This window comes from Heloderma suspectum, chromosome 3 (genome assembly GCF_057233095.1).
Source record: "Heloderma suspectum isolate Gila_16-S chromosome 3, 16-S_ref, whole genome shotgun sequence".
Classification (NCBI taxonomy): Eukaryota; Metazoa; Chordata; class Lepidosauria; order Squamata; family Helodermatidae; genus Heloderma; species Heloderma suspectum.
In genome coordinates this window covers 106484008-106508476 of record NC_139460.1, presented here as the reverse complement: position 1 = coordinate 106508476, position 24469 = coordinate 106484008, and the positions used below count along the sequence as shown (strand labels likewise).

The window sequence follows — 24469 nt, the reverse complement described above, 5'->3', positions numbered from 1 at the left end:
TAACCTTATAAATGCATAGGATTTTAAAAAATAGGAATAAATAGTAGTGCTTTATTTTTGGACATTTTTTTTACTGGGCTTCTTTCCCTTCATTTTTCTTCTCTAATGTTAGGTGTTGTAAAGCTGAGAGCCTGTATGGTGTGGTTACTAACATGTTAAATTAGGAAGTGAGAAAATGAGGTTTAAATCTTCAGAGCCAGGTTTGGATCAAATGTAAAGGGAAACCATGGTTTTCCACTACATGAACATGCCTGCATGAACCTCGGGCTCACCTACTCCCCCTCCCACTTTTCACACACCAGAGAAAGAGACTGAAATAATCCACTTTTGATTTTAAACCAATAACAGTTCCCTATGATGTCCAGACTCATGGAACTGTGATTTGTTTAAACTGTGGCTAGTGAGAACAAGCCAAGATCAAACTATGGTTTCAGATCTTGGCTTGTTCTAAAACCAAGCCTCAAGCCAGGATAGGATGCCTCCAATCTCTCCTTGCTTGCAAAAAGAGAGGGGAGGAAAAGAGGGAGCTCCCAAGCCCAAGGCGAACGCTTGCTTGTTTTCATCATGTCAAATCACAGTTTGTTATTACGTCTGAATAGTCTCTGTCTCTAGGCTCAACCTCCTTTACATAATTGTTGTGACTTTCTGTGTCACAATATGATAGTTAAATAATAAACGTTTCTGGTTTAGACTGTAAGGGAAAAAACTGTAAGGGAAAAAAAGACTGGATTTTAGTGAAGGTGTGTGAAGAAAAGGTTTTATTATAACATTGTGCCTGTGCTTCACAAGCTCCACTGACTCTCAGTTCATTTCTAAGCTCATTTCAAAGTGCTGGTTGTGACCTTTTAAAGCAGTTCATGGCTTGGGACTGGGATACCTAAAGACCTGTTTGTTTCTACATTGCATGCCTCTGCACTAAGCTATTCATCAAAAATCCTTCTTTGGATAGCTACAGGAGACAGGGCCGACTCAGTGATGGCACCCAAATTGTGGAATGCTCCCCCCAGGGACTGTGGTGCCAGGCAAAGACCTTTTAGTTTTTCCAGCATTCTAAATATTCTGTACATTTTTATGCTGCTTGATCTTTGTTTTAATTTTGCTGATTAGTATTACTGTGGCCCTTGTTTTAATGTTTATGAGTTGTATCCAGCGTAACGATTGTGGAAAAGGTACAAAAGGTGGCATTGTTCCATCAGTGCTTGTGTGTTCTGCCAGTGATTGTGCTAACATCTGTGGAACAAAGAGCACAAGTGACATTTAGCATAATGAAGTTTTAATAAGTTGCAAAAGTGCTTGCACAAGTAGAATCACAGTACTGGATTTGACACTTGCACAAGGATGAAAACAGGATTTGCACAAGTGATAGAACCTTTGTGGTAACAGAATAACACCACTGGATACAACCCTTGGGTTTAATTTATTTTATTGAAACTTAATTTTTGAAGCCTTCGTGGGAACCTATTGAAGGGCAGAGTAGAAGGTAGATAGGTAGTTAGATAAATGAAGTGTAAGTCACTTGTAAGTCACCCTGAGAATATAGTTATAGGTCAGCATATAAATATTATAAATAAATCTGCTTTTAAGCAGATCTGTCAAGTGCTCTGGCTTTGCTTGCATATTCAGCAACATTTTGCAAGCGATCATAGGCTACTCTCCTAACAATCCCCTTACACTGTCTAACTGAGAATACATGAAACACACCACACTTCATGTATCTTTCGAGGAGGATTCTAGACCATAAAATCTTATGCCATAATACATTTGTTTTCCTTTAAGTTGCTACAACCTCGTGTTTTTCCCCACTAAACCTTGTATACGGCTTAGCAGTATACAAAAGTAGAAGAGTTTAAAGCCAGGATGTAGAACCTCTTTCAGCCCAAGAGCCTCATCCACCATTCCATTGGTGGATGGGGCTGGTGGCAAAAGGAATGGAGCCAAAAAAAAATATACCAGCGTATTTTAGTTTATTGTTTTCACTGCCAGTAATTCAGCCTTAGAAGAGGCAATGGGGAAAAAGACTGCACAAAAGCTGGGAAACCACAAACAGTTGGTGGTTGGGAGAAAGGGGGTGGGACCTTCTGGGTAACTCTGGAGAGTCATATTGGGACCCCTGGAGGGCTGGATTTGGCCCCTGGGCTTGAGTTTCTGTTGTTGTTGTTTATTCTGTCAGTCGCTTCTGACTCTTCGTGACTTCATGGACCAGCCCACGCCAGACCTTCCTGTCGGCCGTCGCCACCCCCAGCTCCCCCAAGGTCGAGTCCGTCACCTCCAGAATATCATCCATCCATCTTGCCCTTGGTCGGCCCCTCTTCCTTTTGCCTTCCACTTTCCCTAGCATCAGCATCTTCTCCAGGGTATCCTGTCTTCTCATGATGTGGCCAAAGTACTTCAGTTTTGCCTGTAATATCATTCCCTCAAGTGAGCAGTCTGGCTTTATTTCCTGGAGTATGGACTGGTTTGATCTTCTTGCAGTCCAAGGCACTCTCAGGGTTTTCCTCCAGCACCACAGTTCAAAAGCATCTATCTTCCTTCGCTCAGCCTTCCTTATGGTCCAGCTCTCGCAGCCATAGGTTACCACGGGGAATACCATTGCTTTAACTATGCGGACCTTTGTTGTCAGTGTGATGTCTCTGCTGTTAACTATTTTATCAAGATTTGTCATTGCTGTCCTCCCAAGAAGTAAACATCTTCTGATTTCCTGGCTGTAGTCAGCGTCTGCAGTAATCTTTGCGCCTAGAAAGACAAAGTCTGTCACTGCCTCCACGTTTTCTCCCTCTATTTGCCAGTCATCAATCAAGCTGGTTGCCATAACCTTGGTTTTTTTGAGGTTTAACTGCAAGCCAGCTTTTGCACTTTCTTCTTTCACCTTCGTCATGAGATTCCTCAGCTCCTCCTCACTTTCAGCCATCAAAGTGGTATCATCTGCATATGGGAGATTGTTAATGTTTCTTCCAGCGATTTTAACTCCAGCCTTGGCTTCATCAAGCCCAGCACATCGCATGATGTGTTCTGTGTACAGGTTGAATAGGTAGGGTGAGAGTATACAACCCTGCCGTACTCCTTTCCCAATCTTAAACCAGTCCGTTGTTCCGTGGTCTGTTCTTACCATTGCTACTTGGTCGTTATACAGATTCCTCAGGAGGCAGACAAGATGACTTGGTATCCCTATACCACTAAGAACTTGCCACAGTTTGTGATGATCCACACAGTCAAAGGCTTTAGAATAGGCAATAAAACAGAAATAGATGTTTTTCTGAAACTCCCTGACTTTCTCCATTATCCAGCGGATATTGGCAATTTGGTCTCTAGTTCCTCTGCCTTTTCTAAATCCAGCTTGTCCATCTGGCAATTCTCGTTCCATGAATTGCTGGAGTCTACCTTGCAAGATCTTGAGCATTACCTTACTGGCATGTAAAATAAGTGCCACTGTTCGATAGTTTGAACAGTCTTTGGTGCTTCCCTTTTTTGGTATGGGGATAGAAGTTGATTTTTTCCAATCTGGTGGCCATTCTTGTGTTTTCCAAATTTGTTGGCATATGGCATGCATCACCTTGACAGCATTATCTTGCAAGATTTTAGTTCAGCTGGGATACCGTCATCTCCTGCTGCCTTGTTATTAGCAATGCTTCTTAAGGCCCATTCACCCTCACTCTTCAGGATGTCTGGCTCTAGCTCACTGACCACACCCTCAAATCTATCCCCGATATTATTATCCTTCCTATACAGATCTTCCGTATATTCTTGCCACCTTTTCTTGATCTCTTCTGCTTCTGTTAGGTCCTTGCCATCTTTGTTTTTGATCATACCCATTTTTCCCTGGAATTCACCTCCTATGTTTCTGATTTTCTAGAAGAGGTCTCTTGTCCTTCCTATTCTATTATCTTCTTCCACTTCCGCATATTGCTTGTTTAAAAATAATTCCTGATCTCTTCTGGCTAACCTCTGGAATTTTGCATTTAATTGGGCATATCTCCCCCTATCCCTGTTGCCTTTTGCTTTCCTTCTTTCTGGGGCTCCTTCCAGTGTCTCAGCAGACAGCCATCTTGCCTTCTTGGCTTTCTTTTTCTTTGGGACGTTTGTTGTTGCCGCCTCCTGAACAATGTTGCAAACTTCTGTCCATAGTTCTTCCGGGACCCTATCTACTAAATCTAGTCCCTTAAATCTATTCTTCACCTCCACTGCATATTCAGTAGGAATATTCGTGAGCTCATATCTAACTGATCTGTGGGTCTTCCCTATTCTCTTTAGTCTGATTCTAAATTGTGCAATAAGAAGTTCGTGATCTGAACTACAATCAGCTCCAGGTCTTGTTTTTACCGACTGCATAGATGTCCGCCACCTTTGGCTACAAAGGATGTAGTCAATCTGATTTCGGTGTCGACCGTCTGGTGAAGTCCATGTATAAAGTCGTCTCTTAGGTTGTTGGAAGAGAGTGTTTGTTATGCACAGTGAGTTGTCTTGGCAAAATTCTATCAGCCTATGTCCTGCTTCATTTTGTTCTCCCAGACCATACTTGCCTGTAATTCCAGGTGTCGTTTGACTACCCACCTTAGCATTCCGGTCTCCTGTAATGAAAATAACATTTTTTTTGGCATACTATCCAGTAGGTACTGCAGATCCTCATAGAACTGATCTACTTCTGCTTCTTCAGCATCTGTGGTTGGGGCGTATATTTGGATCACTGTGATGTTAAATGGCTTACCCTGAATTTGAATTGAGATCATTCTGTCATTTTTTGGATTGTATCCAAGCACTGCTTTAGCCACTTTATTATTAATTATGAAGGCTACTCCATTTCTTCTGTGGTCCTCTGGTCCACAGTAGTAGATCTGGTGGTCATTTGATGTGAAGTGGCCCATTCCAGTCCATTTCAGTTCACTGACACCCAAAATGTCTATATTTAATCTTGATATCTCCCCAATAACCACATCCAATTTGCCCTGGCTCATAGATCTTACATTCCAGGTTCCTATGGTGTGTTGATCTTTAGAACATCGGATTCGTCGTTCACCACCAGCACCATCGGCTGCTAGCCGTCCTTTCGGCTTTGAGCTAGCTGCGTCACCACATCTGGGGCTAGTTGAACTTATCCTCTGTTCCTCCCCAGTAGCATTTTGACCATCTTCTGACCAGGGAGTCCCATCTTCCGATGGTATACCGACATATCTCTGGTTCTACTGATCCATTTAGTTTTCATGGCAAGAATACTGGGTTGCCGTTTCCTTCCCCAGGGATCGTATTTAGTCTGACCTCTCTGCCATGACCTTCCCGTCTTGGGTGTCCCTTCACAGTTTAGCTCAGGACGTCACTGAGGTGCTCAAGCTCCAGCACCACGACAAGGTAACAGTCTCCTTTGCTGAAGATAGGTTCTGTACCGCTGGTTTAAAGTTTCTGAATGAAGTGATGACGCAAGCAAAAAAAAAGAGGCTGTACACTTGTGAACAGTGTTTGGCAGTTTTGTAATATTGCAATAAGACCCCCATTATGTTTTATCTAGTGGTTTATGTTTTTCCCTTTGCAGCTTCTAAACAAGATAGAAGAAAGAATGAAAGAATTGTTACACAGAAGCATCAAAAGGATAAAACGGTAAGAAATTTTGTCAGATTATAATGTTATAAAGAGTAAAATGGTAAGTATGGTCAGATCTTAAATGTGACTAACAATAAAGTCTACATTAACCTACTGACATGACTGGACATGACTTTATAATTATATTAATTATAAATTAATATAAATCACAACAGTGTGTTAATAAAAGAACTATAGTAAATTGTCACATGCACTCCTGAGATTTATAAAACCTTTTACTCAAATTTATTAATTTCTTTCTTAGTTTACTTAAGTTCTCATTTAGTTAAAAATGATTCTATGGAGTCCCATGATAACATGATTTAGTTGACTACCATTGGGAGACAAACTTAGTGAAGCTAAGTTCCCCCCTGCAATAAAATGGGCAGCAGGGGAGGGGGGAATAAGCTGTTATTTCATGCTTTATTCCCCCCGCCCCTTTTTATAGCAGAGGGGAAGGTACATTGTGGGGGGAATTGTTTTTTTTTTTTTTAATAGAATTTATTATACAATCAACAAACACACACACACACAAAGACATAACCAAATGGACAATAAAGAGTTACCAGACCATACACGCAAAATACTTGCAAGAAATGGGCAACCCTCCCTTTATAAAACTCATACCCTTATTCTTCTCAGCCTTCCGTATATATTTAGATATATTTGAAAATCATTATCAATACACCACATCTTTCCATAGTTTTACATGAGATACTGGTATATTGAATTTGTCAGTATTCCTATTAGCATGGGAAATAAAGGAATGCCAAATTGCATAAAAGTCTTCCTCTTGTCCCTCGTAATTCCCTAAGGAATATACATATAATGTAAGTTTTTCCATGAGTGCAATTGGCCATAGTTTATCCCTCCATTGTAGAATGGACAAGACATTTTGATTTCTCCAGTTTTGTGTGATAATTCGTCTTGCTGCTAAATAACAAAAACTGATCAGGTCTTTATGTAATAGCAATTTGTTAGCATCTATAAATAGAGATAAAAGACCCAGAGAGCGATATAGTTCTAGTGATTGGTTGGTAATTATCTCTATTTCAGCAAACACTTTGCGCCAAAACAAACACTTGAGGGCAGTGCCACCACATACGAATTAGGAGCCTCCGTGTTCACCACAGTGCCAGAGTTTATCTTTTGATATAACTTTATTTATTTATTTATTTATTTCATTTCTATACCGCCCAATAGCCGAAGCTCTCTTCGGAGTTAAATATCAATTATTCACACGTTTAAGGTTATGCTCCCTTAATTTAGCTGACAAAGAGTACACTGGAGATCTCTTCCACATTCTCCTGAAAACATTGGCTTCTAAGGTAACACCCAAATCTTTTTCCCAGATGTCGTTTATACCAAGAGAAAGTGGATACATCCCTCAAATCAGGATACTGTAAATGTTTGTAGCTAAACCTTTTGAGCTGGTTTCTGTTTTTAATATCAGTTCCGCAAAAGAAAGGAGCTCCCTAGTCCTCTGTTCCAACACCTGTTTTTGCACTGAGAAATGTATTACTCGGCATATTTGGAACCAGGTATGAGGAGCATCACCAAGATGCATTCTAATTTGTTCCCCAGATTTGGGGTAAAAACCAACATAAAGATCCCAAAGTTGGTAGAAGCCCTGCTGAAAGCTGAAATTCCAAAGCTGAAATTTGGCAGAAAGATGGCAGAAAGAAAAAAAAAACATTTAATTTTGTCCGATTCACCATCCTTAACTTTGAAAGGTGCCCAGACACATTTCTGGGAACCCCCCATAAACCTTATTAAGTAATTGTTTAAGCTAAAAGGCTACATAGTAGCAATGTAAATTGGGTTCCCAAAACCACCCTCCCTCTGTCTATGGAAACCAGTAGCGTTAGTAATTCTAGAGTTAGAATTATTAGGCACAAAGCTTCATTAGGGGCCTAAGGTGCCTTATTTGACATTCTTTTCTGTGCTTATGAATTCGTGGGAAATTAGCAAGGACACAAGAAAATAGCAAGCTCTTCATTCTTTTCCGATACTTTGAGAAGAACTGATACTTGAGAATCATGAATTTATTTTTTATAGTCAAATATTTTTGGGCCTACCCAGGTTTTGATTCTGTCAGGTACTGCCCTCTACTGTCTCTGAAATTTTTCACTAAATGACATGGCTTTAGATTTATTGAAAGTCACAACTGATTTTCCTCTTGCATTATCCAGGATCAGAAAGCTTAGTTTCTTTAATGTTTAACTTTCCACCCTGCCTTTCTGCCTTTAGAAGGCAACTTTACAAAGTCTGAAAAGCATTAAAAACAAACACAGATATCCACCACTCTTTGGCAACCTATTTGACAATTTATATGCAAGCTATAAAACAGCAATTGTATATAAATACCAATCTAGGAATAAAGTTCGTTTCTGCAGTGTTTTGGGATGGATATTTTTCAAACAGATAAGGTAACCTGGGAGTCTTCCCTGGCATTTTGCTGCATCATAGAGTGCTAAAAATAACCACAGTTTTAAAAAAAACTTTGTGTGTTACTTATGTCTTGGTTCTGTGATATGAACACTTTTTCCGTAACAGAATGCATTTTAGTCACTGCAAATCTCAGAGTGGCAATTTTTATCTCAATATTGCTAACATTAAAAAGGTTAAAATGCAGATCCTTTGCTTCAAACATTAGGTAAAGTATGTGTGAGTGCCTCTAGGAAGCTAACATTTCAAAGACGTTTGATTAATATCTCTTTTGCTAAATTGCACAAACTTAAAATTCAGAATTTTCTTTTTCTTTTTCTTTGTTTTTGTGTTTTGTTTTCAGTTTGCCAGCCATTGTGAGAGGAAATGCCATTGATAGATACTGGCCCACAGCAGATGGACGATTAGTGGAATATGACATAGATGAAGTTATTTATGATGAAGAGTCAGCTTATCAGAATATTAAAATTTTACACTCAAAACAATTTGGAAATATTCTTATCCTCAGTGGGGATGTTAGTGAGTATTGTTGTCTTTATATAATGCACTGTCAGTTCCTGTAGAGTTGGCCTGCACCACTTGTGAACCATATATTGTGGTTCGCTATCTATCTATCTATTTATTTATTTATTTATTTTATTAATCGCCCATCTGACTGGTCACCCAGTCACTCTGGGCGATGTACAACCCACCATAAAACAATTTAAAACAATAAAATTTTACCATAAACATTTTTTTTAAAATACCCTAACCCACCCCAAATGCCTGCCTGAACAACCACGTTTTTAATGCACGACGGAAGCTCATTAAAGAGCTTGTTCTTGGATCCTGCTAGATTTTTGCAGTCCAGGGCATGCAGCAAAAACAGGAGGTTTCTTTCATCCCTTGAGGCCAGTATTTGAGCCACAAATTGTGCAGGCCTGCCATAAAGCTTTTTTCCCCTATTTTTTTCCTTTGGGATGCTGTGCTCTTTTGTAGAAAAGAGATGTTTGGCTGAAATTTTGTATAATTGTCCACATTACTCCATCAGTTACTGTAAAAAGGATCCTTTGGGGGGCAATGTGAAATAAATAGTGCTGTAGATGTCACACCGATTATGCTAATTTCATGCATTTTTGCTGGCATTGTGTTGAAATTCATCCTACTGGGGAAAGTTGCAGATAAGATTCAGCTGAATATTGGATATAAGCTTCTCTTATTATCAAAAGTAGTTATCCTAAGTATATTAAAAAGAAGTTGCGTGAATAGTGAGAATCATATGAGGGCATGGTCTGAAGGCACATGAGGCAGCCATCTTGCTGAAGCTATGCAGATCTGGGTCTGGTCAGTGCTTGGAGGAGACACCATCTGGAAATCCCATGTAGCCACCTTGATTGAAGAAAGGGGGGATATAAATGTAATAATAAATACCACAGTATGGACTCTTCAAAGTAGTTTGTGGTATGCAACATATGATTGAAGGGACTGTGATTACTTGTTATCTGTAGACTGCTGGTGTCCATAGATTTGTCATGGATTGTTTCTTGTTGTAAGACGTTAACCACAAAATGAAGTCATGTATTATCTATAAATCATCTACTGAGCAGAGTACAGGATTTCACTGTTACGAAGAAACTTAAATGAAGCTGATTTGACTGTTTCTATTAGTGGGTTTGGAGGAGTAAATTACTTCATGCTGTTCATACATCAAAATTTCTAATGCAGCATCTGGTAGGGAAAAAGAATTATGTGGAAAACATTGTCCCAGTGTGTGTGTGTGTGTGTGTGGGGGGGGGTATATAGGAGGGCTGTTTTCCTTAAAATTAAATACTAAAGGTTCACTGAAGTCTGGTACATTCTCTATATGAATGAACTGTTTTATTCGTATGAGTCAAGGAAGAATAATGACAGAGCCGTTATTAGATGTTTGTCGTCCCTTTTGTACTTTCTGGTTAATTTGAGAAAGATATAAATATAAAATGCCATGATTTATTTTTATAAACTTATAATAGCATTTGTAGTGTGTTTCTCTTTTTATGCAATTAGTCTGAATTGATTGCAATAATAATAATAATAATAATAATAATAATAATAATAATCTTAACCCCCAGATCTGCTGGCTTGAGGGAATTAGGATGGGGCAGATAAACCCCTCTGCTGGCAAAGAGCTCCAAAAGTGGGATGTGTGACTGCTCTGGTAGGCTCCAATTATACCCACAGAATGCACCTTGGGTATAAATCTACTACTGGTGGTAGGCCTCAGAATGGGGCATTCCAGGGGCGGATTGTGGGCGTGTTTGGATTTTCTTGATCCAAGGCTCTCCATTCCCCTGTTGAGGGCATGGGATCGCGCTGCCATTCAAATCTCAGGCTAGTGTAGGCAAAACAACCACCGTGAAGATAAGCAACCAAATATGTGTTCCCTGGCCGGCACAAGCCAGCAAGATTTTGAAAGTGATGGAGACATGCCGCTTCACTCCCCTCTCACCCTGTTTAGGCTTGCTCTCAAAGTTATGAATTTAAGAGGGTCTGTATTCTCACTTGGTCTCATAAAGGGTGTTTGTTATAACACATGTAGGTATTTATATACATATATTTTTAATCCCTTGCTTATTAAGATCTGGCAGAGAGTGACCTGGCATATACACAAGCTATAATGGGCAGCGGGAAGGAAGACTACGCTAACAAAGAAGTGCTCATTCTTGGAGGTGGTGATGGGGGGATATTGTATGAAATAGTCAAATTGAAACCAAAGATGGTCACCATGGTAGAGATATCCTTTTAATAAGTGACCAATGGTCCATTTTTTATAAAACAGTTTTATCGTATTTTTGCCCTGTCCATTGTATTGTGAAAGTAAGTTGTTGATTTAGGCTGATTTATGCTGAGTGGTCTCTCTACTATCTTAAATTCTGTATTGTGTATTAGGCACCTTAAATCTGGGCCAAGTAGTATAGTTCTGGTAGAGGTTCCTTTTTGCCATGATGGCTTTATAATCTTGCTTGACCTAAGACATTTAAACTTTGATGATAGTACAAAAAGCTTTTAAAAATTGACTAACTTTTAATGTGTATTTTGTTAGAAAATTCCATTAGGGCTATATACCAGAGTATTAAAATATTCAGTGTATTATATAATTGCTTGAGGAAAAGAATTGCTACCTATAAAATATATTTAGAGTTCTTTATCTCACCAAAGCTTATCTTTAGATTAACATATTTGGGTCCAATGAAATGTATTGCTTTATCCAGTTTGATGTCTTGTTCTTTAGAAATAGCATGAAACACTTGTCAACTTACTGTGGAATCTAAGCCTTGCTATTCTGAAGCAAAACTAAACAACTTATTTTAATAGCCATAACAAAATGAGTTATTTGATTCTTAACTAGTATCAAAAACATTGATCAAATGGTGATTGACGGGTGTCGAAAATACATGCGCAAAACCTGTGGAGATGTCTTGGACAATCTGAAAGGAGAATGCTATCAGGTAATTTTTTTGTTCAAGGCAGGCAGCATGGCTGGTATTGTTTTCCGTGGTGAAAACACTTGTTTGGAAGAAGTGTTTTCAAAGAAATTTATTTGATTTGTGTTATAGTCCATTAGGTTTTAATATTGGAACATGAATTTATCAGTATTGGATGTCTGTAATACTGTGAAGTAAATTATTGATGCAATAGTGTGAATTATGTATAAATATCAATGTTGTTCATAAATATAATTCTAAGCCAAGCAGGAAACATAGTTTGTTTTTAATTACTAAAATGTGAAATATTTTTAGAAGGCCACATGCATTGAAACAGTGAGGCAATGGCAGGGAAACACTGGTTACTTAATGCCAATAAGTATAAATTCATCCTTAAATATAAATATTTATTGTTCCTTCTACATTAGCTCAGTGAAGTAATCAGTGAGGTCAGGATATAATCAACATAGGCTGGCTAAAATAGTACATGTTAAAAGCTTTACAACTAGACATTTGAGGTATGCTATGCAATAGGCATACCTGATTATAATAAGAAATTTGGAACAGAGAAAATCAAAGTGTTTAAACTCCCATTTATGAATGCAAATATTCCAGTCTCATATACCAGCAATAGTGTGTGGATCTTTTATTCCTTCATCTGGTTAGTAAAATGTTTTTTTACTTTGTGATGGCTTTGTTCTATACAGATGTAAAAAATAAATTGTAGCACAAAAATCGGAATTTTCCTTGACCATCCTGTCCTGTCCTTTCTGAGGTAGGGTGATGAGGACAAGTAATCAAAAATGGGTTCTCTCACTAGCCTTGGTGGGAACATCATGGTCTCTTATGATGTCCTCAATCTTCTGGGGAGGGGCTGTAACACATTGGTGGAACACATGCTTTACATGCAGAAGATTCCAGGTTCAATCCCTGGCATGTCCTGGTAGGGCTGGGAAATACCCCTATCCAGAAACCCTGAAGAACTACTGCCATTCTGTAGACAATATTGAGCAAGATGGACCAATTGTCTTACTTGATACAAGGTAAATTTCCTGTGTTTCCTCCATAGCACTGCTGTGAAAATAAAATGAGCTAAGAGCCTTTTGCAGGTGATGAATTTGTATTCATTGGGAAACTAGGATCATACTGCCTCTGTCAACACTTGTGTGTTAATGTCATGGTCAAGAAAGAGTGTAGGCTCAATGAGCATAGGCTTAATCTGTGCAATCAGTATGTTTTAATTTTGGGGTGTGCAGATTGGGCCTATGCGCATTGGCCTTTTTGCATGTAGGCGTATATGCAAATGATGACCTGGTTTGCACATAATGACAATCATTTGGTTAAGCAACCCATGGGTTGTGCACAAATGGGAGAAAGAGAGTGCACTGCCTCCCTCATGCCCGCCACTTCTGCTTTTACTCCACAACCCACAATCAATTCCTTCATAGGTTGTTGAGCATGATATCTGAACCCAGACTGATGGGTTGTTTAGGGGCTAAACAGCCCAGCAGTTAAGCCATGGTTTGTTAACCTGGGTTTGGACGTCACACTCAACAACCTACGAAGGATCTGATTGTAGGTTGTTAAGTAAAAGTGGAAGTGGTGGCCCGCTCCTTCCCACTCTTCCTTGACAGCCCATGGTTTATTTAACCCATGGTCTGTTGTTACTTGCGAATAGTATGTCTATGTCTAATGTCAGAACTATCAGGCATTGGCAGGCTCTTCCACACATACAGACTGAGCATCTATCTGGACAGGGCATTTTAAAAATCTGTCTGTGCCAGTACCTGACTTGCTGAGTGTCAGTACAATCAAAGTGATGACAAGGGTGGATTTTTCCTCTCATATTCATCTGGGAGTGCTACAAAAAAGTACTAGTAAGTAGCCCAGTTGGGAAATCATTGCCTTAATAAGTATCCAAAATGTTACTACTGTTTTTTTAGATTCTAATAGAAGATTGTATTCCAGTACTGAAGAGGTATACCAAAGAAGAAAGGATGTTTGATTATGTAATTAATGATTTGACAGCTGTTCCAATCTCCACATCTCCAGAAGAAGGTTAATATGTTTCATGTTTTTTTTATTGCAGACCTTGTTTGCAATCAAAACTCTTTCATTAAATACTTTGTTTAAAGTTGAGCAACTTACATCTGAAGGAGAGAAACGGATGGATTGGGATAAGAAGGCATGCCTTGGACCCAATAATGACTTGGGTGGTGCATACATGCTAAGTGTGCATGCGTGTGTGAAACACAGAACAATTGGGACTTGTGTGAGTCAGTCCACACTTGGATATTGTGTCCATGTTAGAATGGATTGTGTCTTATTTATTTTGTAAAAATTGTTTAAAGGTCTGTGCAATTCCTTTTTATTTACCACTTATTTACAAGGTATCCTATGAACCTGAACTAAAAAATCCATTTACAATACGAATGATACCTATCTCCATCACTATAACATTTATGAATATTTAATTGTGACTTCCTAATTACTCAATCAGTACTTTCAAATTTAGATTCCACATGGGAGTTTCTGCGGATGATTCTGGACCTTTCAATGAAAGTCTTGAAACCTGATGGGAAATATTTCACACAGGTATGGCAGGTGAAATTATTCTACAGCTAGTTGACATCACAGTGAAGCCTGATAGAATAAAATGCTACTTTGTTCCTAAGATGAGATTTGGAGCAGTGCTTGGGTTTATATTCTCACCTTCTACAGGCAGAAGTTGAACCAGGGAAATTCTGTGTTTGTTTGAATATAGGATCCTCCAGAACCTGAGAAGTTTCAAATAAACATTGGATCTCCTAGGCTGACTCATCACTTTCTACTTCTGGAAGGGTGCAGGCTGGTCAGTACTGTGCCCACCTCTGTAATCTGGGAAAATCATGGAAGCATTCGTTTTATTTGAAATTTAGCTAAAACTATTTGGAATATTTGTCTAAAGTTGTCATGTGTTCTTTTAACTTGGGGTTCATCAGGTTTCTGCTTGTTTTCAGGTAAGGTTAGCGTCAAATATTATGTTTCATACTTTAAGGCTGCAATCCTATGCCCATTTACCTATGAGTAAGCACCATTGAATATAACGGGACTGAGTACACATTGATAGGATTACACCTTAAGGCTGCAGTCCTGTACACACTTATCTGGGAGTAAGCCTCATTGAAGTTCTAAGTAGACATGGGTAGGATCGCACTGTAAATGTATTTTCAGAAACAAGGTGTTACAGAGCCATCATGCAGCAATCAAAGTTGTCTTGTGTACCTAACATCCCCAAATCCTAGTTTGCTCTTTAAAAAAAATGACATAATGGCAAACGTTTTAATGCCAGCTGTGCTCCGTACCACACAAACTACTTATCTCTTAATTATGGCTTCAGGTGCATAATTTCCTTGTGCCTCTGAAAGTATAAATAAACTGACCTTGGGTTACTGTGTCTATTTTTAATGTAATAAAACACCTTTCAATTCCTTCCTAAGATGTTTTGAGAGTTCACATTATGGGAAAAGGTTTCAGCATTTATATGAATGCAAAATGGCCTGTTCTCCATTTTAAACAACAATTGAAGGCAAAGAACCCTGTCCTTTTTTGGATCAGGTGACAGTCCCATAGCAGTAGGAATCAGGGGGAAAAAATCTGCTGCTTAAAAAAATGCAGCTAATGTATGTTTCCTGCGTTCAGTATGGCCGAATGTACAAAACTGGATTGCTGTTGTTTACTGTCTATTGAAGGTCCTTGAATACTGTTTCTGTCCTTCAAAACTATTTCACTATGCTATCACACTTCAAAAATATGCTGATGTAATATTTTGGGAAAGTTAGTAGCGTGCACTATACTCTTTGACCACCAGATAGAGCTTGATGACTAAAAATGTGAGCTCATGATGTAATAAAATCCTCATGCCAGCTCATGTATAATCTTGGGAGCTTTATAAGCTTTCTTAAAAAGATATGCTTATTATATTTATAACAGAGAAACTATCCTGTTAAACTGTTTGTTTTATTTACCTTGTTGCATAGTTCTTTATATATTTCTATAGGTTTTGTATAGATTTCTGAGCTAAAGCAAGGAAATATAAATTCCATTCCTCCTGAAGATGGGAAACTTACCCAAGCCTTTGTGCTGGATCTGTGCTCTCTTATCACTGAGTGTATTTTGATTTGTCGAATGGCACTGCATTTGGATAAAAATGGTTTATCCAATAAAATTGATTTTACAGATTTGAACTGTTCCATTTTATGAATGTTTTTTGTAAGCTGCTTGAGTTTATTTTTAAAGAAAAATTGAATAAATAAGTAAACAATATGGCTGGCGATTACAAGGGTAATAGCAATGAATGACTGGGGTATATGCCTTCCCCCATAGCACAGTAGTTTGAGAGTAGTTGGCTCCGAGACTAGAGGAGTAACTTCCCTGGTCATCTAACCCTCAAACTTCAGCAATATAGCACGATAATACAAGTATCCTATACTGCTGGCTATTGAAATTTGGGGCGCTGCATCTGGATGGTACAGTGTGGGATGGGGATATGTGGGTAGGATCCAGTAGTAGCCTTTCGCTGGGGGCAAGCACCGCTAGTTCCCAGTGCGCATGCGGCCCTACTGCTGGTGGCAGCGATTTAGTACTTCCGGGGGCAAGCCTCCAAATGACCAGAAACATACGTTTCTGGAAGGTGCGATATGCCCCTTCCAGAAACCTGCATTTCCAGTCACTGCCACTGGTGGTAGGGGCCGTACGCCCGCACCAGGAACCAGCTTTGCTCACCACCAGCAATAGATCACTGTTGGATCCTACCCAATATTTACTTCTCCTTCCCCATAGTGTATGGCAGAATTTGGAGGAAAAATTAGGGTCGTGGGAGGTCACTTTTCCGAAACGCACCTCATGGGATGCATTCTAGATCCTATTATTACTCCTTTCAGATAGTTTAATCTGTTAAAGGCTGTACAGTTACTTAGGACTAAAGGAAGCATGTCTGCAATCCCTATTAATCACCCCACCTCACTGGAAACCCTTAACTTCAAAGTATTTAAAACCCTTGAGCTTTAGGGAGGGGGATTAGAAGGTCAGGAGAAGTGTGCCTCATGGCAGACTTTAAGCTAGCCTTCCCCAATTTGGTGTCCTCCAGATGTTTTAGACTACAACTCCCATCAGGCCAGCATAGTCAGGAATTCTGGGAGTTGTAGTCCAACACATCTGGCATGTACCAGGTTGGGGGAGGTTGTTCTAAGCTGTTAGGGGTTCAAATAGACCAATTCTCTGATCTCCATTTTCACTTCTCCCTTTCCTTTCTCGCAGCTGATACTCACCTGTCTTCAACATTCAGCAGCTGCTGGAGGGCCATGAGCATACTCAGTTCCTTTTCATACATTGGGAGCCCCCACCTTTTCAGAATCTCTACCTTGGCTATGGTTGGCCCTAATTCCCCGCCATACTAATTAGCACTGAATGACCAACTTCATTCTTAGATACTGTAATGATGATAGTACCTTTAACATAATCTAGCTGTCCAGAATTCTGCATATGAACATTCTGTAAATTCTGCATTTTGAATCATTTGTACAAAGTACAAACTTCTGTATGCATGAACTTTAGTTCCAGTTGCCAAACTTTAATTGATTAAACAATTGAATAGTTGGCATTTATTTTGTAAGAAAGGCAAAATAAAATTTAATTAAGACTTAATGATTTAATTAAGACGGTTGTGTAATATTCTTAATGATTCAGTGTATATTCAATAAATGTATTTGCTATATTTTATAAGCTACGTGCCACCAAGAATGATTTATTATACCACTGGCTGCAATTGGTAAATAAATAAGCTTTCACCTTGGTAACAGAATGTGTACACTCTGGATAATGATTTGGTGGACATATAAACAAGACTGGCTTATATCAGGCCTGTTGGATTTGTTGCATACAAAGCATTCCAATGAATGTATTTGTATAGTGTTTTCAAGATGAAGCAGCCTTTCTCATCTTGGTATCATTCCAACTATTGGCTATGCTGGCTGGGACTAATGGGACTTGAAGTCCCAAAAATCTGGAGGGCACCTGGTTGGAGAAGGCTGAAGTATAGGATTGCTTTAGTGAAGTGTGCCTGTTTCTGACACAGGTATTGTCACAGGGCAGAGAAAGGTACTGCCTTTAACAAAACAGATATTGCATACAGTCACTTACTAACTAACTTTCATTGCTCATTCCTATAATTGGCTTGCCACGTTGTCTGCTGTGATTACTTGTCATTTATGAAGATGGTGATGAGAGGTGGGATTCCAAGGATGACAATTTACAAAACTGCAGATTACTCTCATTATATAGATATGGTCATGCCATTAAGCTACGTCGATACTGGTGGGATGTCCCATAAATTACCTAGTGCTGTTTTCTATTTGTGATTTCTAAATTACACACACAAGTTGTTTATGTGCTATCCCATTCAATTTGATGCTGACAAAATTACATGCTTTGTAAAAGGCAGCGGAACCAAATAACCACTGCAGAACTGTAGATAATAATAGATTACGAAACAAGTTTTATGTGCTCCACTTTCTTACCTTTTACAGTAACCTTAGCCTTGCCATTTCATAATAGTTTTGATAACTTAAAAAAATTCATTTCATTTCTGAAATATTTACTTCCCCACTGCCACTATTTATTTTCTGCTCTATGTTTAACAAAAACTTAACATATTATTAAAAGCACAACAGATAACAGATATTAATAACCAGTGAAATGAGAAAATATTTCACCTTGGTTATCTTCTTTTCTCCCCATTGTTTATTTTACACATATTACTCTAGTTTCTGTATTCTATATATGATTCAAGGTTTTATTTTTTTAAACAAAGTATTGTAGTGCACGTGTTGTATTGTATAGAAGGCCAGGGCAGGACGTTTAATTTAATGGTCACCATTCTTGTATAAAATTGTCTCCTCGCTCTTTTACCCCTGCTATACTTTCCCTAGTTTGTAGGGAAATCTTACCCATTATTAATGCTTTCATGACTTTATTAACACAGCCTTTCTTCTTAGCATATTTAGATTCTTTCAGTGTTGTTAACTATTTAACCGTAACATTAAATATTTCACATAATATGGAGCCAATCTGAACAAATTTTGTTTGCCATCTCATTGGTGCTGCATTGGGTCTGGGCAATCATTCCAGTTTGCTGCGTAGTGAGAATACAGCCAGCATGATTTGAATTTTTTGATACATGATGACATTAAAAAGGTTAATTTTATAGTTTACAACAGCAGTCCTGAACATAATACAGAATAAATCTCATTAAACTTGGAAGTGCATTATAAATTAACTTCATCTAGAGTACCTTTTACTTGCTTTTTAATTTCTGAATTGTGACAACATACGTCTAATGTCTCCAAATACTTTCTCAGTAAGTGTTGTAAACTTGCTGCCTTTTCAGGATTCTAATAGCCTGTAGAACAGAAGTGATTTTACACCTGTTTTGATATGTAGAACCTATTAAACTTGCCCCTTTGCATCCCCCCGCCACCCAAAGATTGATTGATATATAGGTCACATCTTCAGCTCAGGCTGCTAGACCAACTACCTGGACAAAGGTAGCTTTCCAACAGTTCTTCATGCTCTTGTAACCTCCCATTTGGATTATTACAATGTGTTATATGTGGGGCTACCTTTTGAAAATGGCCCAGAAACTTCAGTTAGTTCAAAACAGGGCAGCTAGACTTAATTACTGGGACTGGCTAATATGATCAAATTAGGTCAGTATTTTGTGATCTGTACTGGCTTCCATTCCATTTCCAGGCCCAATTCAAATTTCTCGTTTCCACCTTTAAAGCTCTAAATAGCTTGGGGACAGGTTATGTGAAGGAGCATCTCCCCCCCTACTTACCCAGACCCTCAGCTCATTATCTGGTGCCCCACTCGAGGTGCCACTGCCAGATAACATGAGGCAGGTGGCGACAAGAACGGGCCTTTTCAGTGGTAATGACCCCATCCGTGGAATGCCCTTCCCAAGAGGCTCATCTAGTGCACATGTTACAGCCTTTTCAGTACAAGTTGAAGACCATTTTATTTTTCCAAGGATTTTAGAAACCGCTTTTAGCTTTTAAATTTTAGTAATTTTATTCTACTGCTCGTTTTTACTTTAGTTTTGTGCTGCGTTGTTTTTATCCTTCACTACTGGTTTTATTTTGGTTTTATTAGGTGCTGTTTTTATCATTGTCAATTGTTTTGTATTTTATGTTTTTAATTAACCTATTATCAGAGAACTCTATAAGTGCAATAACATTTTCTCCCTCGTTTCTTGCAGGGAAATTGTGTCAATCTGACTGAAGCCTTGACTCTCTACGAAGAACAGCTTAGCAGGCTATATTGTCCTGTGGAATTCTCCAAGGAAGTTGTATGTGTCCCCTCATACATGGAACTGTATCCTTGGTTAATAAATCATGTCTCTCAATAATCACACATTGTGTAAATTAGAGGTAATGAGCGGGGTACCCAGGGCTCAGTCCTGGGCCCAGTGCTCTTCAACATTTTTATTTAATGACTTGGATGACAAGGTGCAGGGAATGCTTATCAGATTTGCAGATGACACAGAATTGGACAGGAAAGTGAATACCTTGGAAGACAGAAACAAAATTCAAAGTGATCTTGATAGACTGGAGCACTGGGCAGAAAACAACAGGATGAAATTTAACAGGGGTAAATGCCAAGTTCTGCACCTAGGAAAAAGAAACCAAATGCATAGTTACAAGATGGGGGACACTTGGCTCAACAATACTACAAGCAAGAAGGATCTCGGAATTGTTGTAGATCACAAGCTGAATATGAGCCAATAATGTGATGTGGCTGCAAAAAAGGCCAATGCTATTTTGGGCTGCATTAATAGAAGTATAGCTTCCAAATCACGTGAAGTACTAGTTCCTCTCTACTCAGCACTGGTTAGGCCTCATCTGGAGTACTGTGTCCAGTTCTGGGCACCATACACTTTAAGAAGGATGCAGACAAACTGGAGAGGGTTCAAAGAAGGGCAGTGAAGATGTTCAGGGGACTATGAGGAGAGACTGAAAGAACTGGGCGTATTTAACCTTGAGAAGAGAAGACTGAGAGGAGATAGGATAGCGCTTTTCAAGTACAAGGTTGTCACAGAGAAGAAGGCCAAGATCTCTTCTCGATCATCCCAGAGTGCAGGACATGGAATAATGGGCTCAAATGACAGGAAGCCAGATTCCTGCTGAACATCAGGAAAAACTTCCTGACTGTTAGAGCAGTACGACAATGGAACCAATTACCTAGGGAGGTAGTGAGCTCTCCCACACTGAAGGCATTCAAGATGAAAGCTGGACAGCCATCTGTCAGGGATGCTTTGACTTAGATTCCTGCATTGAGCTGGGGGTTGGACTCGATGGTCTTATAGGCCCCTTCCAACCCTACTATTCTATGATTCTAAACCTGTCACATGAATAGTGAATATGAAAAAAGGACTTCACTACTCACAGTATTGAAAAGATAACATGTATCCTAATAGCACAGGGAGGATTCTCTCTGAACTATTACTTTTTTATATGTGAAAAATGTAGCATGGTTTGATAGGGCTGAAGGGCTCTATTAAATCTGCAGGAAGCCCTGGCAATAATACTGATTATATTTTTCTTTAATTACAGAATTGCTTGCAGCGTCATTGAGAAATGAAATGATGTACCGCACAGTAAATCTGTTATCTGTGTTACACTGCAGCATCTTTACTGTCCTTTCACCTGGGAGGCCAGCTTTAATGGTCATGGTTTCTTCCCTACCCCCATCTTAATAGGTAGCCTCCATTAGGCATATGCACATGCATTGCCTTTTACCACATGTCCTGTTTTCCATCATAATAGCAAAAACAACCTTAATGGCAAGGGGCTAGTGATAACAAAGAGAAAAAAATCAGTCGTTTCCTAAAAAAACATTAGGGAATTTCCCACCAACTTGCCATGGAGTAATGATACATGCATTTGAAATGTGTGTGTGTGTGTGTATTTTTTAATTAATGTGAGAATTTTAATTTTAAAAAATATATACATAACTTGCAAATGATGGTGATATGTATTCCTTTTATTCCAGTAAGTAATGCAGCTTTATGATGAAATGGTGTTTTCTTTCTCCATTGTCACAAGAAGACTGCCCTTGTGACAATGTGCAAAATTCGTATTTATTTATTTGGTTCCTTGACATTTTTTTTAGATGGGTATTTTATACTATTTGGAAGAAGAGGACCAATGTTTGAAGTTCAAGGGTCCGCACGCCACACATGCTGCATGAAGCATGTAGACTTGCCACATGCTTTGTCTTGGCATCTTGAATCTTTTAAATTATATGCTATAGATGATACTGAAACTTAGTCATGCTATCAGTTTGTGGATTCTTTAAATGTTTTTATTATTATTTTTAATTTAAAAGCAAATGGAAAATGTATATTTTGATGAGCTAGGGTGTTATTTTTTGAAAGTCAGCTTAGATGAATTAGCAGCGATGCTATAGCTGCTGAATGCACTGAACCGTTAGAATGTGATCATTTTATTATGTTTATTTAGATCTCTGAATACCAATTTTAAAAGACAACATTAGCATTTCAGTGTGATCCTATAGATTTTTTCTTCCTTCAGAGACTAATCAGTTTAATATAGACTTAAGTGGGGGGTTTTTCTTAAATGATCAATGGGCTTCCATTAGAGGAATTAAGGGCATACTTTTTTTTTAAGGATATCCTCTGGCCCACTGGTATGTTCTAAAGCAGACTTCCCCAACCTGGTGGCCTCCAAATGCATTGGACTGCAACTGTCATCATGAGAATTGCAGTCTAACATGTCTAGGAACCACCAGGTTGGAGAAGGCTGTTCTGAAGCTACCATGAGAAGACTCTTCCATGTAATTTTCTTATGAGGAGTCTTGATTCTAACCTTCGTGTGTTGAGATCTGGCATTTAACTTTCAGTTGGGTCTTCCTGATAGGCAAATGCCCAATCTCAGCAATGAAGAAGAAAAGTTCAGAAGAAAAGTTCATCACCACCAAAATGATGGGGCAAGAAAGTCACATTGTGTGGTGACTTTGCCCCCATCAGAATTAACATGAATTGGGATCAGTCCTTCGTTATAAAGGGAAGGGGCTAACTTAAGATTTTATTCATCATGTGCGTTGGACTATGCTTATTCTGCAGACAAGCCTTCTCCAACCTGGTACTCTCCAGATTTGTTGGAGTACAAGTCCTGTCACCCAAGTCAATGGTAATGCTGGCTACGGTGATAAAGTTGTAGTCCAATATGTCTGAAGGCCATCAGGCTGGGAAAGGCTGCTGAAGACTTTCCAACACAAAAAAGTAAAACAGACTTGGGTTCGATCCAGATTTAATCATACTTGGAGTAGACCCATTGAAATCAATGGGACAGATAAGTAATGGCTAACGAGTCCTATTGCTTTCAATCGATCTACTCATGAGTATGGCTAAATCTGGATCCAGTCCCTCATGTTCTCATCTATAAAGAGATTTACAACATAATTAATGCTAGTATAACGCCATTGACTTAAGCAGTCTAAGTTGTTAGTAAAGTGTCATTCAAATCAGGTAGCCCCTGTTATATTTATTATAATTAGGCAGGAATAGTAGATCAAACAAATAGCATCAGCACTATAAACTTTGAAACTATGGCTTGGACTGCTTCACCACCCCACCAAGTTCATTCCGAGAAGCTGGATCGTGTAGGAGAATTCTTTTTATTGGTTATACGCCCCGTTAACTTTAGTGCTAATGTTCCTAGAGTGTGAAAGGTCATTGAAAAGGGAAAATTAGACAAGTGACTTAGGATGCAATGTACTGGAAAGTTCTCCTTCACTAGCCCCCCCTGCATGACTGGAAATTGAGCTCAAGACCACAGGACATGCTCCATTTTAGTGTGGTCTGTGCAGGAGACGTTTCTGGTGGATTGTACCCCTGAGAGTCTTGTGCATCTTGTATTTATATTTTGTGCATGTCTGTACTACACTGAGTTGAGTTCAGCCATATGGATGGGATGAATCTTGTGACTGACCCTAAAGCATCACTAGCCCATACTCTGTGTGTGCGTACGCATGTTGAAATATGTATTAGATTGATTGCATTTGTACCTTTTCCCCCTTGTCTGCTTCTGCACATGGTGTGAAATTATATTTTTGTAAAATCATTATGTGTGCTGGTTGATCATTTGCTTATAACTTTGCTATAAGCAGATCCTTAAAGTAGCTCAGAAATGCACCCTTATTGTATCGTTTGCGGAGAGAGAGAGAATTAAAATGTACCATCCTTGCCTGTTTAAGATCTTGCAACAAAATTATTTTCCCCCACCAACCCCATGAAACTGTTTTGTTTACTCATTGTACTAGAAAAAGAACAGCACCTAGACCAGCCTTCCCCAATCTGGCACCCTCAAAATGGGTTGGACCACAATTCCCATCATCCCCAGACAGCAGACTATGAGATGGTAAGAGTTGTAGTCTAACACATCTGGAGGGCTGACCTAGACATGGGCTTACTCCCCAATAATCACAAGGTGAGCACGTTCTCCCTTCCTTCTCCCCCACCCTTACTGTGAAAAGCCCAACACATTTTGCACAATTCTCTTTCTCCAGGGATAATTTCAATTTGTATTTAGAAAAGAGGGCATAGTCCTTTATAACCCTTTATAGTCCATGAAGGGACTCAGCAATGAAGCAAAGCACTGCTGGAAACCAAGGCAAAGTGTCACCGTAGGCTTCTGTTGTGCCTATAAATCGACACTCCTGAATTATGCATTGAAGCTACCTAATAAGCCATTTGGATCTCTGTATACTTAAAATAATATTAAAACTTCCCAGTGGTAAAGAGCAAACTTCATTCAGGTCAGATCACTTCCTACTGGTTGAAAAATGTGTGGAAAGCGCAGACCAACTTCCTTTCCTACTGTTAAAAAATACAACTCTGCCACATTTATTCTGAATTATTTCCCTCATTTTGAATAGATTGGTAATAGCTT

The 24469-nt window shown here is 39.0% G+C and overlaps 1 protein-coding gene across 3 annotated transcripts in view; it reads left to right on the top strand.

Moving 5' to 3' along the window:
- The window catches only part of SMS (spermine synthase), a 44412-nt gene extending 20639 nt beyond the window's left edge, over nucleotides 1–23773 (top strand). Inside the window, exons 4-12 of one of the 3 annotated variants that reach the window (XR_014789167.1) lie at nucleotides 5522–5586; nucleotides 8360–8535; nucleotides 10614–10770; nucleotides 11396–11483; nucleotides 13403–13517; nucleotides 13975–14054; nucleotides 19756–19845; nucleotides 21110–21255; nucleotides 21669–23773. Coding sequence is in view for 2 of the 3 variants with exons in the window: in XM_084844034.1 (XP_084700160.1) it covers nucleotides 5522–5586; nucleotides 8360–8535; nucleotides 10614–10768; nucleotides 11394–11483; nucleotides 13403–13517; nucleotides 13975–14054; nucleotides 19756–19871; nucleotides 21669–21711 (840 nt within the window). In the remaining variant the exon portion in view is untranslated. Of the gene's footprint in view, nucleotides 1–5521; nucleotides 5587–8359; nucleotides 8536–10613; nucleotides 10771–11393; nucleotides 11484–13402; nucleotides 13518–13974; nucleotides 14055–19755; nucleotides 19872–21109 lie in introns of all 3 variants that reach the window. The other 2 variants (XM_084844034.1, XM_084844035.1) reach the window with 2 other exon arrangements.
- Nucleotides 23774–24469: the final 696 nt, after the last annotated feature.